At 39.0% G+C, this 12791-nt stretch overlaps 1 protein-coding gene across 7 annotated transcripts in view; it reads left to right on the top strand.

The window, feature by feature from the left end:
- Nucleotides 1–499: 499 nt before the first annotated feature.
- The window catches only part of AGBL3 (AGBL carboxypeptidase 3), a 59107-nt gene continuing 46815 nt past the window's right edge, over nt 500–12791 (top strand). For 6 of the 7 annotated variants that reach the window (XM_059396369.1, XM_059396366.1, XM_059396371.1 and 3 more), the window contains exons 1-4: nt 500–1087; nt 2813–2912; nt 4035–4095; nt 6881–7066. In XM_059396369.1, the coding sequence (XP_059252352.1) occupies nt 2853–2912; nt 4035–4095; nt 6881–7066 (307 nt within the window). In that variant the 5' untranslated portion in view covers nt 500–1087; nt 2813–2852. The remainder of the gene's footprint in view (nt 1088–2812; nt 2913–4034; nt 4096–6880; nt 7067–12791) is intronic. The other variant, XM_059396367.1, reaches the window with a different exon arrangement.

Genomic DNA, 12791 nt, shown 5'->3' with positions numbered 1-12791 from the left:
TACATTTGCTAACAGTGATGCTCCTTAAAGAATCTTTGAGCTGGTCAGAGTTTTGAGTATTGTCTGTCACTCCTCTATCGAGTATTTAGAAAGAAGTCTCGCTTTCGGAATAAAGATGATTAGTCACACGACCCTGCAGAATGCAGCTTGGTGTGGGCAGAAAGACCACCAAAGTGTAAGTCTTAACCAGTCCGCTCTACTGCCTCCTCGGAGAAAGGACATGGCAAACAACCGACATGCAGAAGCGGAGACAAACCGCGGCTTCGCCTTCTGCGCTCCTAAATTACCCCGCCACGACCCTACCGCAGCTGGGGATTCTCCGCCCCTAGCAACTCAGCCCCTAGTTCCCGTCATCCCCTGGGCTCTCCCCTTCCTCGCCCCAAATCCCGCGCGAGCTGTTCTCCTCGGCCCCGGTCGCTAGGTGATTCCCGAGGGCTGTCGGGAGTCTCGCGAGGGAGGGTGTACCGTTGCCCTAGAAACGAGTAGGCGTCGCCTCTCGGGGAAGGGCGTGGCTGAGGCTGTTAACTAGAGCGGCGTTCCTTGGAGCGGCTAGACTCTGGGTATCTCCGGTAGGACCGCTGCGGGGACGACCGGCCAGGCCAGAGGACTCGGGGCGGGGGCGAGGGCCCGGCCCAGGCGGTGGAGAGGGAGAAGACGTCGCACACCCGACGCCCCTTGCCCGAAGCGACCGCGCGTTCCAGAAAATGAGCTCCTCCCCATAGTGCCGGCTCCAGAAGTGAGGGTGGGAGCAGCAGCTTCCCGACCCGACTTGCGGCTTGAAAGTGCTCAGTCCTCCCCACCGAGAAAGTGACCGTGCCTGGCCGCACGCCTGCCCCGCGCGGCTGGGCTTGGAAGCGTCTTCTGCCGCAGACGTGGAAGCTACCCGGGAAGCGCCCGTTAGCCAATGTGTGCGCGCGGCTCTCCTGAAGCCCAGCTTCTCCATGACAGCAGGTCAGCGCGCGGCTGTGCCGCGGAAGGAAGCCGAGTCAGGCTTAAAGCCAAGTTTTCCAGACTTGGGGTTGTGGTGATCCCCGGGTTGAGACTGAAGTCTCTTAATACTGGAGGAGGTGTCTTCTCTGTTGCCTGAGTAGGTATTCGCTCTCGGTGGAGAGGAGCATAAACCGGTAGACTTGAAATTGGCAAGTTCCTTTGGTCTCTCAAAAAAATAATAGAATCTTAGCAAGGAATTTCTGTTTCTCCATTGTCTTAATAACCACTTTGGAGGATGCTTGCCTGGGAGGAGTCCTGGTCATGGCCAGTAGGACCTGATCGCTATTGAGATTTAAGTAAGAATAATGGAATATTAGAACAGAGAACATCTACAGAATATTAACTCAAATATAAAGAGAAAAGTGTATTGTGGTAATTTGACCTTTGGTCAAATTAAGCAGGAAAAATGTGATATTAGATTTCTTTTTTTTTTAATTTTTTATTATGTTAGTCATCCTTTAGTACATCATTAGTTTTTGATGTAGTGTTCCGTGACTCCTTGTTTGCATATGATACCCAGTGCTCGGTGCAATATACGTGCCCTCCTTAATACCCATCACCGGGTCAACTCATTCCCCCACCCCCTCCGGTCTAAAACCCTCAGTTTGTTTCACGGAGTCCACAGTCTCTCATGGTTCATCTTCCCTTTGATTTCCCCCCCACCTTCATTTTTTCCTTCATTCACCTAATGTCCTCCATGCTGTTACTTATGTTCCACAAATAAGTGAAACCATGATAACTGTCCCCTCCAGTTCCATCCATGTTGATGCAAATGGAGGGTATTTATCCTTTCTGATGGCTGAGTAATATTCCATTGTATGTATGGACCACATCTTCTTTATCCATTCGTCTGTTGAAGGGCATCTCGGCCCTTTCCACAGTTTGGCTATTGTGAAGATTGCTGCTATGAACACTGGAGTGGACTGGCCCTTCTTTTCACTACAACTGTATCTTTGGGGCAAATACCCAGTAGTGCAATTGCTGGGTCATAGGGTAGCTCTATTTTTAACTTTTTGAGGAACCTCCACACTGTTTTCCAAAATGGTTGCACCAGCTCGTATTCCCACCAACAGTGTAAGAGGGTTCCCCTTTCTCCACAGCCTCTCGAACATTTGCTGTTTCTTGCCTTGTCAATATTAAGCTGTTCTGAGTGGGGCAAGGTGGTATCTCAATGTGGTTTTGGTTTGAATTTCCATGATGGCTAATGATGTTGAACATTTTTCATGTGTCTGTTAGCCATTTGTATGTCTTCTTTGGAAAAGTGTCTGTTCATGTGTTCTGCCCATTTTTTGACTTATTTGTTTTTTGGGTGTTACATTTGAGAAGTTCTTTATAGACCTTGGATACCAGCCTTTATCTGTAATGTCATTTGCAATTATCTTCTAGTATTCTGAAGGTTGCCTTTTTGTTTAGTTGACTGTTTCCTTTGCTATATTGTTAGATTTCATTGCATGAGTAACTAACTATAGATTTTTTGTGATTCATGATCTTTTTAAATGGCTTGGGATCATTCTTAACTTGCTATGCCCTGTGGCAATGTAAATACAGGATGTAAATGATTTGGCTGTGTAGCCTGGAGATTTCTTTTTTCAATTATTTATTTGATTAGTCTTTTATTGTGATTTTTTCTCTTTTTCATGAAAATGGAAAATTTCTTCAAATATTTGAAAATGAATGTTTAATTAGCTGTGTCCTAATTTAGCTTTTAGAGAAGCCTGTTGTCACTGTTAAATACAATTATATAGGGTGGGGGTTACTCATTTAATGTAATAAACACCTTCAGGTTAAATAGAAAATAAGTTCCTTAGAAATTGTTTTACAGCCTACCTACATAATAAATTTCAAGCCAGACATTGGAAGAAATGTCAGAAGATTCAGAAAAGGAAGACTATTCAGACAGAACGATCAGTGATGATGAATCAGTAAGTTTTTCTCAATTTTATCCCACTTAATTTCAGATAAAACTTGTGTTACAAATTCCCAATAAAATCAGTTGGATGTAAAAATCAATTAGATGTTTAAATCACTTGTCACTGAGGTTGGAAAATAATTTTAAGGCCTAGACATTACTATGTGTGGTATGCCTTATCTAGAAAGAGAAACTATATTGATATTTTGGGGGAAATATTTTGGCTAAGGTTCTTCTGAGTTTTACTTACCTGTGTTTTAAATCATTACTAAGGTTTTTATAACTCATGTTCAGTTAGATGTATTAATTCTGTTACATCATAACAGGTATCATAATAGTGGATCCCCTATGTTCTAAACCTACTGTGTATCATCATAATAGGTTTAATGTGGCTCTGATGTAAGAAAGGAAAGGACATGGAGGAAGAAAAAGGGCAAAACAAAATGCAGTATTTCAAAATATATTTTTTTAAGATTTTTTTAATTTATTTGACAGAGATCACAAGTAGCCAGGGAGAGAGAGAGGAGGAAGCAGGCTCCCTGCTGAGCAAAGAGCCCGACGCAGGGCTCCATTCCAGGACCCTGGGATCATGGCCTGAGCCAAAGGCAGAGGCTGTAACCCACTGAGCCACCCAGGCGCCCCTCAAAATAGTTTAGTTCTATTACATATTTATGAGAGATTTCCTTCAGATTTTTATAAGATATAAATTATCAGGTATATAACTTAAGGTCCCAAAATAAGCTCCTTCAAATAATGTATCACTCTTTAAGTCCATGGCTTTCTATGCTGCTTTTCTTTTTCTTTTGGTTAACTTTATTCATAGTTTAAATTGTTTTGCCAGGTTTACTGAGAATCTTTAAACTTTATTCCCTCTGTATAGTCATTAATATGACCTTACCCAATGAAAGAAGGGGGATGAAAGATGAAAACTTGAAGATTTGGGGGTATTTGAAGTATTTCACACTTCGAGACCAGTAGCCCATAATAGTCCTTTGATTTTTTTCATTCATTAAAGAATAGAAAGATGTGCTCAATTCTAAGTACTAAAATAGATGTAAAAAATTTCTGGAAACTGTTGGGTTTTTTTTAAATATCTTAAAACTCTTAAAAATATCTTAAAACTCTCCTGTTTTAGGATGAGGATAACTTCATGAAATTCGTAAGCGAAGATATCCACCAGTGTGCACTTTTAACAGGTTTGAACTTATCCATATATTCTCCTTTCTCTTTAGGGTAAGACCTTGAGTGTTCACTCAAGGTCAGTGAAAAATAAGGAAATTAAGAAACTAGAAAAAATTCAGATTGAATAATACAGAAGTGTATTCTGATATTGGATAAGGAAAGAAAATGTATCCATTTTTGTAAGACTCTTTGGAGCTCAAACTTTTCAGGTTTTAGGTAAACCTAATATATTTAATGAAACTAAATAAAAGTGGTTGAAACTAAATAAAAGTGGTTACTACTTTATAAAGGAATACTCTTAACATAAGGATTTACACAGGCATTTCTTTAAATAACTAGCTCTTTAAATTTACCGTATGACTCGTTATAATGGGCACAGTGTTTTTGAAGTACAGTTTATTTAAATGAAGTATGCCCCTTTAAAGAGTTTCCTTAGTAAGTGGTTCATTTGCAAATGCACATATATGTGGACTCTTGATGTATACTTGATTTTTAAAATTTATACATTTAGAGTTGTGTTTAGAGTTTTTTTTAGTGTGTATCTAAACTATTTCTTCTAAATATTCACATATGTATCCCAAATAATCTGAAATTGGAGATAAGGCTTTAATTTTTCTTTTTTTCTTCTTTTTCTTTACTTTTTCTCTTTCTGCCTTTGTTTGTTTGTTTCTTTCTTTCTTTTTAACCATCATCCTAAAACAAATCTTTTGAGATACCTACTATTCTCAGTTTGGTATGTATCCTTCTAGACCTTTTTCTTTGCATTTGTATACATATCTATATCCATACTCATAGAAAATTTTAGTACTAGTTTATGGACTTCTTGCCATCCATTTTTTCTTTTTAAAATTTTGCCAGTCTGTTGGAAGAAATGAAGTAACTCACTGTTTTCAACTAACGTTTCCTTTATTGCTGAAGAAATTGAGAACTATTTTATATGCTTGTCTATAGTCACTCTTTTTTTTTTAAGCTTTTATTTATTTATTTGACAGACAGAGATCACAAGTAGGCAGAGAGGCAGGCAGAGACAGAGAGCCTGATGCGGGGCTTAATCCTAGGACCCTGAGATCATGACCTGAGCTGAAGGCAGAGGCTTTAACCCACTGAGCCACCCAGGTGCCCCTATAGTCGCTCTTATAATGAATTGCCTGTTCATAGTAATCCTTTTTTAATGTTGCTTCCATTATTTAGAATTATTTTGATGTTAAATTTATCATTTATTTATGGTTCTTTATTTTTAAATCTGTTAAGCTTCCCTACCCCAAAGTCATCAATATATCATCTAAGTTTTGAATAATAAGAGATATAGATCTAATTTTATTTCCTAACTCCTAGCTGCCTTGCCATTTTTGAGTCATACCATAAATTAGACAGAATGTGGTCTGTTCACATATTGAAATAGTAGATGCTTAAAACTGTTACATAAATGGATTTAAATAACAATTCTGAGGAATAGCAAGGTAAGATGTTATTATTCCTTATTCACATATAGTAAAATTTATGTTCAGCAAGGCTGCATTAGCCAAGCAAAATCGTACAGAAACAAAGTGGTAGAACTCAGTTTGTCTGATTCCTAGTCCAACTTGCTCTATCTGCTATTATACAAAAATAGATCAAAACTAAATCTAGGTAAAAAGCCATGTTTGGAGGTAGTAGAACAAGAGGAGTCAGTGAGACAAGTGGAAAACCAAGTATGTGAAAGCTAGGGAGAAAACCAGAAAGTGTAGCATCGTAAAAGACAAGGTATGTGAGCTTAGGGAGGGGAGGTTATCCTCATCAATTTGATAACCCACAGCTATCCCATTGAAAGAGATAGGGCCTCTGCACTACATACTTGGGGCGACCCCATTATATTATATGTATGTTAATATCTTGGTGTTGTGTCACACAGTGACCCTAGAATGAGAACTGAGAGAAAGTTGTGACTGAGAATGCACAAGCAACCTTTGAGAATAAGAAATGGTGGTGAGGAATTATGGTCATGGGGTATATTAACCTGTTGGACCGATGGTTGCCTCAGTATGATTAAGTTTAAGAAGACTACAGTAGGGGTGCCAGGGTGGCTCAGTCAGTTTGCGTCTGACTCCAGCGTAGGTCATTATCTGGGGGGGTCCTGGGTCTCAGGGTCCTTGGGTCCAGCCCCACATCAGGCTACATGCTCAGCAGGGAGTTTGCTTGTCCAACTGCCTCTCCCTCTGCCCCTTCCCTAGCTTGTGCTCTTTCAGTCTCTGTTTCAAATAAATAAAATATTTAAAAAAAAAAAAAAAAGACTCAACAGTAGACTGTTTGCTAGAAAAGCTACAAGAAATAAAATGGTTTTGGATTAGCATCTAGAATTTAGCATAAATTAATAATATCTGAGATCAGCAACTACTTTTTAGCTATTGTGAAGATCAACTGTTACAAAATTTTAATAGTAATCTTTTTTAAGATTTTATTTATTTATTTATTTATTTGTCAGAGAGAAAGAGAGAGAAAGCGCGTGCACAAGCAGGCAGAGTGGCAGGCAGAGGCAGAGAGAGAAGCAGGCTTCCTGCCAAGCAAGGAGCCCGATGTGGGACTTGATCCTAGGACCCCGGGATCATGACCCAAGCCAAAGGCAGCAGCTTAACCGACTGAGCTACCCAGGCGTCCCTTCAATAGTAATTTTATTTTTTTTAATGGCTTGACTTATAAAATGATATTCATAAATACTCACGAATTAATGGTATTGGAAGGGGAAAAGGAATATATTTAAAAATTAAAGGAATTGGCATTTTGCTCCTTATCTCTCATGATTGTGTTTGAATCTTTTTTCAGCTGACTCTATTAGTGACCCATTTTTCCCCCGAACTACTCAGATACTATTGGAATATCAACTAGGGAGATGGGTGCCACGTCTTCGTGAACCACGAGATTTATATGGTGTCTCTTCTTCTGGTCCGCTGAGCCCAACACGGTGGCCATACCACTGTGAGGTCATTGATGAAAAGGTCCAGCATATCGGTATGTTCTTAGCAGTTTTTGGAATTCAAATATTAGCAAATGAACTTTCCAACCTTAATTTTAATGAGGAGACTCATGGTGCATTCTAAGAGGAATATAACATGAGCTATAAGTGTCGTTTAAAATTTTCTAGTGGCCACATTTAAAAAAGGAAAAAGCAACACGTGAAATTGATTTCAAATATATATTTTATTTAACCCAAATTTATCCAAAATATTTTACATTCTTTTTTTTCATATGAAGTCTTTGAAATCTGGCGTGCATTTACACTTGCAATTTAGCTCAGATCAGCCACATTTCAAGTGTTCAGAAGCCACATGTGCTTGAAAGAGGGACTTAAAACATGTGCCAGAATTTTGTAATTCTAAACAATTCGAAATAGCGTGACTGTTCCGGTCACATCCAAAGTCCTGTATGAAGTGAGGTCACGGACAGAGCATGCCAGATGGCGGTGCAGTCTTGCTCCTGTTTGCTCCCTGTCTCTTGCTCCCCGCTACCCCCGCTGAATATCTTTCTTCTCTTCTGTTCATCTTTATCCTCTTTTGCCTTTCTTCCTCCCATTTTTCCGCTTCTCTTCCTCTCTTATTTTTTATATCTTTATGTCTCTGTCTTTTTTTCTCTCCTTACCTTCTTTCTGCTTCTTTCCTTTAATGTATGTTTTATGGACCCAAAGAGGGCATCGTTTAGTGACTATTTTTGTGTTTCGGTATATATGCAGTCCCAAATTCAGTTTTCATTCAGTGTGTTTCAGCCTTGTCTTCCCAGTCCTCACACCCAAATAACAGAAACCTTCCCATTGCCCGTCACCTCCTCAGTGCCACTGTTTTTCACTTTGTGTTGATTGTAGCACATATGTGATTGCTGGGTGGAGATCTTCTTAGACATTCACTAGCGAACAAAATTAAAAAACAGCTATACTTGCTCTAATTGTATTTACTATATTGCTTACTTAAATCAGATGCTACTTGGGCATTCTTATAAACTAAGTTATCTCTTTATATTACCTAGTAAACAGAGAAAGAGGGGAAAAGAGAAGTGCCTCCCTCCCGTTCCCTCTCCCCCTCTCCACATACATATGCTTCAGAAGACTTCAGGTCAAAAGTTCTCAGCTGGTGGTTTATGCCCCTCTGGCCATACGGTCAAGTCAGGCTGTCTGATTCTGCCAAATGAAAGCCAGCAGTAAACAAACTGCCCATGGTGGGTACCAGGGGACTTTCAGACTTTAAATAGCACATTATAAATCTTACTCTCTTTATCTTGGCCAACTGTCAAAGCTAGATATCCAGACTTTCCCAGCTATAAAAAGAACTTTTCCAGTTCAGCTACAAATGAACGCTGTCCTACACAATCATATATCTTGAAAGTCTTTCCATATTAGCTCATATATACCAGTCTCTTTTTTTCATAAATTAGTTCCTTATAAACAATACTTTTTTTAACTGGTCTCTTATCAGTGAGTTTTAGAGGTTTCCAGTTTTTGGCTCTGACAAAGAGAACTTCATAAACATTCTTTTATATGTGTCCGTGTGTGTGTGTGTGTGTGTGTGTATGACAGTTGTAGAGTAAATTTCTGGAGTTTCTGGTTAAAAGGATACTACCAAATTGCCCTTCAAAAGGAACTTTAACAATGTACAGTCATAAAAAATTTTTGTATGAGTGTGGTTGGTGGTCTTCAAGATTACCCTCAGGTTCAATGATTATAGAAGGACTCCTAGAACTCAAAAAAAAAAAAAAAAAAAAAAGCTGTTAAACTCATGGTTTTGGTTTATTACATTGAAATGATACATATTAAAATCATCAAAGGTTAAAAAAAATCAGCAAATGCAAAAGGGACATAGACTAGAGTCTAGGAGAGATCAGGTACAAGCTTCCAGTTGTCCCCCGCAATGGAATCTTATAGACAGTGTTTAATACTCCCAGCCATGGGGCGCCTGGGTGGCTCAGTGGGTTAAAGCCTCTGCTTTCGGCTCAGGTCATGATCTCAGGGTCATGGGATCGAGCCCCACATCGGGCTCTCTGCTCAGCAGGGAGCCTGCTTCCTCCTCTCTCTCTGCCTGCCTCTCTGCCTACTTGTGATCTCTGTCTGTCAAATAAATAAATAAAATCATTAAAAAAAAAAAAAAAAACTCCCAGCCATGATGTGATAACACACATGAAGTTTTGCCAGTCAAGAAAGGTCATCCAAGCTTTGGTGTCTATGATGTCTTTTAGGGGCTAGTCCTATCTCCATGGAGTACCCATATGGCCGACCTTAGTTATTCAGTCTTTAGCCTTTCCTGTTAAGGTGGATAGCATATGGTGTTAAGTCCCTTTACCATAAGTCACATTATTAATTATCTGGTATGACCCAAAGCCCCAGGTAGACAGATAAATTCTTATTAAGCAGGATATTCCAAAGTCTGAGAAGTTACCTTCTAGGAGTTTCACAAGGGTGAAACCTTTCTTTGGTGAATACAGAGTTTGGACAACCCAGGCTTGTTGAATTAATCCTTTACTATGCAATGAGAGGGCCTGTGTGCCCACAGACTCACAAACACTGTTTAGTTAAACCTGATTTGCAGCAGTCTGATACTGTTTCATATATGTTGTTTTTTAACATGTATATTCTTTATTTATGAGTGACATTGGAAATCTTTACATATATGTATTGACTGTTTTAGTTTTTATATTTATTTTATTATGGTAAAAACACTTAACATGAGGGCTACCCTCAGCAGATGTTTAAGTGTGCGATGCAGTACTGTCAGCTAGAGGCACAGAGTTGTTACAGAGTTTATTCATCCTGCATTTTTTTATAAGATTTTATTTATTTGACATAGATACATCAAGAGAGGGAACACAAGCAGGAGGTGGGGGAGAGGGAGAAGCAGGCTTCCTGCTAAGCAGGGCCCCTGACACGGGGCTCGATCCCAGGACCCTGGGGTCATGACTTGGGCTGAGGGTCTCTCAACGACTGACCACCCAGGCACCCCCATCCTGCATTACTGAAGCTTTGAATGTGTTGATGAGAAGCTCCTCATTTTCCCCTCCCACTTGGCTCCTGGCCCCGTGACCACCGTTGCGCTTTCTGATTCTGAGTTTGACTATTTTAGATATTTTATATAAAGTAGAATCGTGTGGTATTTGTCCTTCTGTACAGACTAACTTCATTTAGCCACATGTCCTCAGGGTTCATCCGTGTTGTTGCATATCGCAGGATTTCCTTTTTTATGACTGAATAATATTTCTCTCTCTCTCTCTCTCTCTCTCTCTCTCCCTCTCTATGCCTTCTCTCCCTCCCTGCCGCCCTCTCCCTGTGTGTGTAGCACATTCTCTTTGTATCATTTATACCTTGATGGACATTCAGATTGTCTCCACATCTTAGCTATTGTGCACAGTACTACAGTGAATGTGGGAGTGCCAGTATCTAATATCTCTTCAAGATCCTAATTTCAGTTCTTTTGGGTAAATACCTAGTGGTTGGACTGCTGGATGATGTGGCCACCTGGGAAATGCAAATTCATACCACATCAAAATCCCACTTTACACATACTGGCATAACGGGGGTTGAAATCTGGTAACGCATGTTGATAAGAAATTAAACATATGTCCCCCAAAAACTTACATGTAAGTGTTAATATAGCAACGTTATTCCAAATAGCCAAAAGACTACATTTTACATTTGAACTTAAACTAAGCACTAAGCAATGATGACAGCGTAGAGCATAAGCTACCGATGGATGTAACATTGGTTCACAGCTTTGCATTGTCAACTAAAACAGAAGCTATGTATGTCTGAAAATTTAGAATTCCTACCTCAGGATCTACAACCAAGAGGAATGTGGGCACATGTGTTCCAAGGAACACGCATAACACTTTTCACAGAACCATTGTTCATAATGGCATCAACCTGAAACGACCTGAATGTCCATTATAAGAAGAAGTAGATAAATAAGTTATAGCGTTTTTTATGTAGTAACATATTGCATAGCAATGAAAAATGAACAAATTACAGCAACGCTTCACAAAATGGATTGATTTCACAAATATGTGAAAAAAGAGAAGAATGTGTATTATGGAATTCAACTTATGTAGGTATTAAAACAGGCAAAACAAAGCTATGGTTTCATGTCAATATATTTATGCATATATGTGAATATGCAGATTATAAAATTATAAAGGCAGATGAAGAAGCGATTATGTTATGATAAGGTTAATGGTTATAGTTCAAGGGGAAGGAGGAGCAAGTGATTAGAAGGGGGTATGAGTTGGGCTGGCAGTGTAATCTTGATCTAAGTGATAGATACTTTGTGATAAAGCACAGAACTGTATTTCTTTGTTCTTCAGTTTTGTACTTCTCCTAAGTATAATTCCTCATAAACATTTTGTTTAAACATTTGGTTTATTTCTGGGCATGTGAATTATGGGTAGAAGTATGTTTCAGTAGATTTTTAAAATGAGCACAAGTAATTGGCCAATTCAGAATAGAATCTGGAACTAGACTAACACATTTAAGACCAAATTATTTTTGATACAGTCACCAAAGCAATCTAGTGGGATAAGTCTTTTTAATAATTGGTGCTATAGCAACCTGGTGTCCATGTAGAAAAAATAAACCTTGACCTTTACCTTTCTCAGCACACAAAAAAATTAATTCAAGATAGATCACAGGACTAAGCGTAAAAGTTAACATCATAATATTCCTTGAAGAAAACAAAGGACAGTATCTTCACAATCAGGATAAGAACAGTTCTAGAGAGGACCCAGAAAGAAAAAAGAAATAATGAAAATAAGTTTGACTTCATCAAAATTTAAAATTTCTCATCAAAAGACATAATTAACAAAATGAAAAGGCAGACCACAGTCTAATATTCCCAGCACATATCTGACAAAGAACTTGTATGCAAACTACATGAATAATTCCTCAAACCAATAATAAAAAGAAAACTAACTAGAAATGGGCAAAAGAGTTGAACAGACATTACATTGCTCAAAGGAAGACATATAATGGCTAATAAATGAGGAAAAGTGTTAAACATGGGAAATGAAAATAAAAAATTACAGTGAGATACCACTTGATACTAGAATGGCAAAATTTTTAAAAATTTTAAAAGCTGATAACTCCAAATATTAAAATGTGGAACACCTGGAACCCTAACACATTGTTGGCATGAGTATAAAACTGTAAAACCACTTCAAAAAAAGGTACAGCACTATGTTTTCTTTTTAATAAAAGAAAATATACATCTATGTATTTGTCAAAACTCATTGAACGTACAGTTAAGATCTGTACATTGCATTATATGTAATATGTAAATTTAACTAAATTTAAAAAAATAGCCACAGGGGTGCCTGGGTGGCTCAATGGGTTAAGCCTCTGCCTTTGGCTCAGGTCATGATTTCAGGGTCCTGGGATTGAGTCCCACATCAGGCTCTCTGCTCAATGGAGAGCCTGTTTCCCCCCCTCTCTCTGCCTGCTGCTCTGCGTACTTGTGATCTGTCAAATAAATAAATAGAATCTTAAAAAAAAAAAATAGCCACGATTCTTCATCCATGTATCTTCACCTTTTGTAATGTCATCTTGTGTCTCCTGCTATCAAGAAGTGTCTTTTCAGGGCACCTGGGTGGCTCAGTGGGTTAAGCCACTGCCTTCAGCTCAGGTCATGATCTTGGGGTCCTGGGATCGAGCCCCACATCGGGCTCTCTGCTCAGTGGGGAGTCTGCTTCCCTCTCTCTCTCTCTCTCT

Source organism: Mustela nigripes, chromosome 4 (assembly GCF_022355385.1).
Source record: "Mustela nigripes isolate SB6536 chromosome 4, MUSNIG.SB6536, whole genome shotgun sequence".
Taxonomy (NCBI): domain Eukaryota; kingdom Metazoa; phylum Chordata; class Mammalia; order Carnivora; family Mustelidae; genus Mustela; species Mustela nigripes.
The sequence above is the reverse complement of the archived record's forward strand: the minus strand, read 5'-3'. Positions and strand labels throughout refer to the sequence as shown.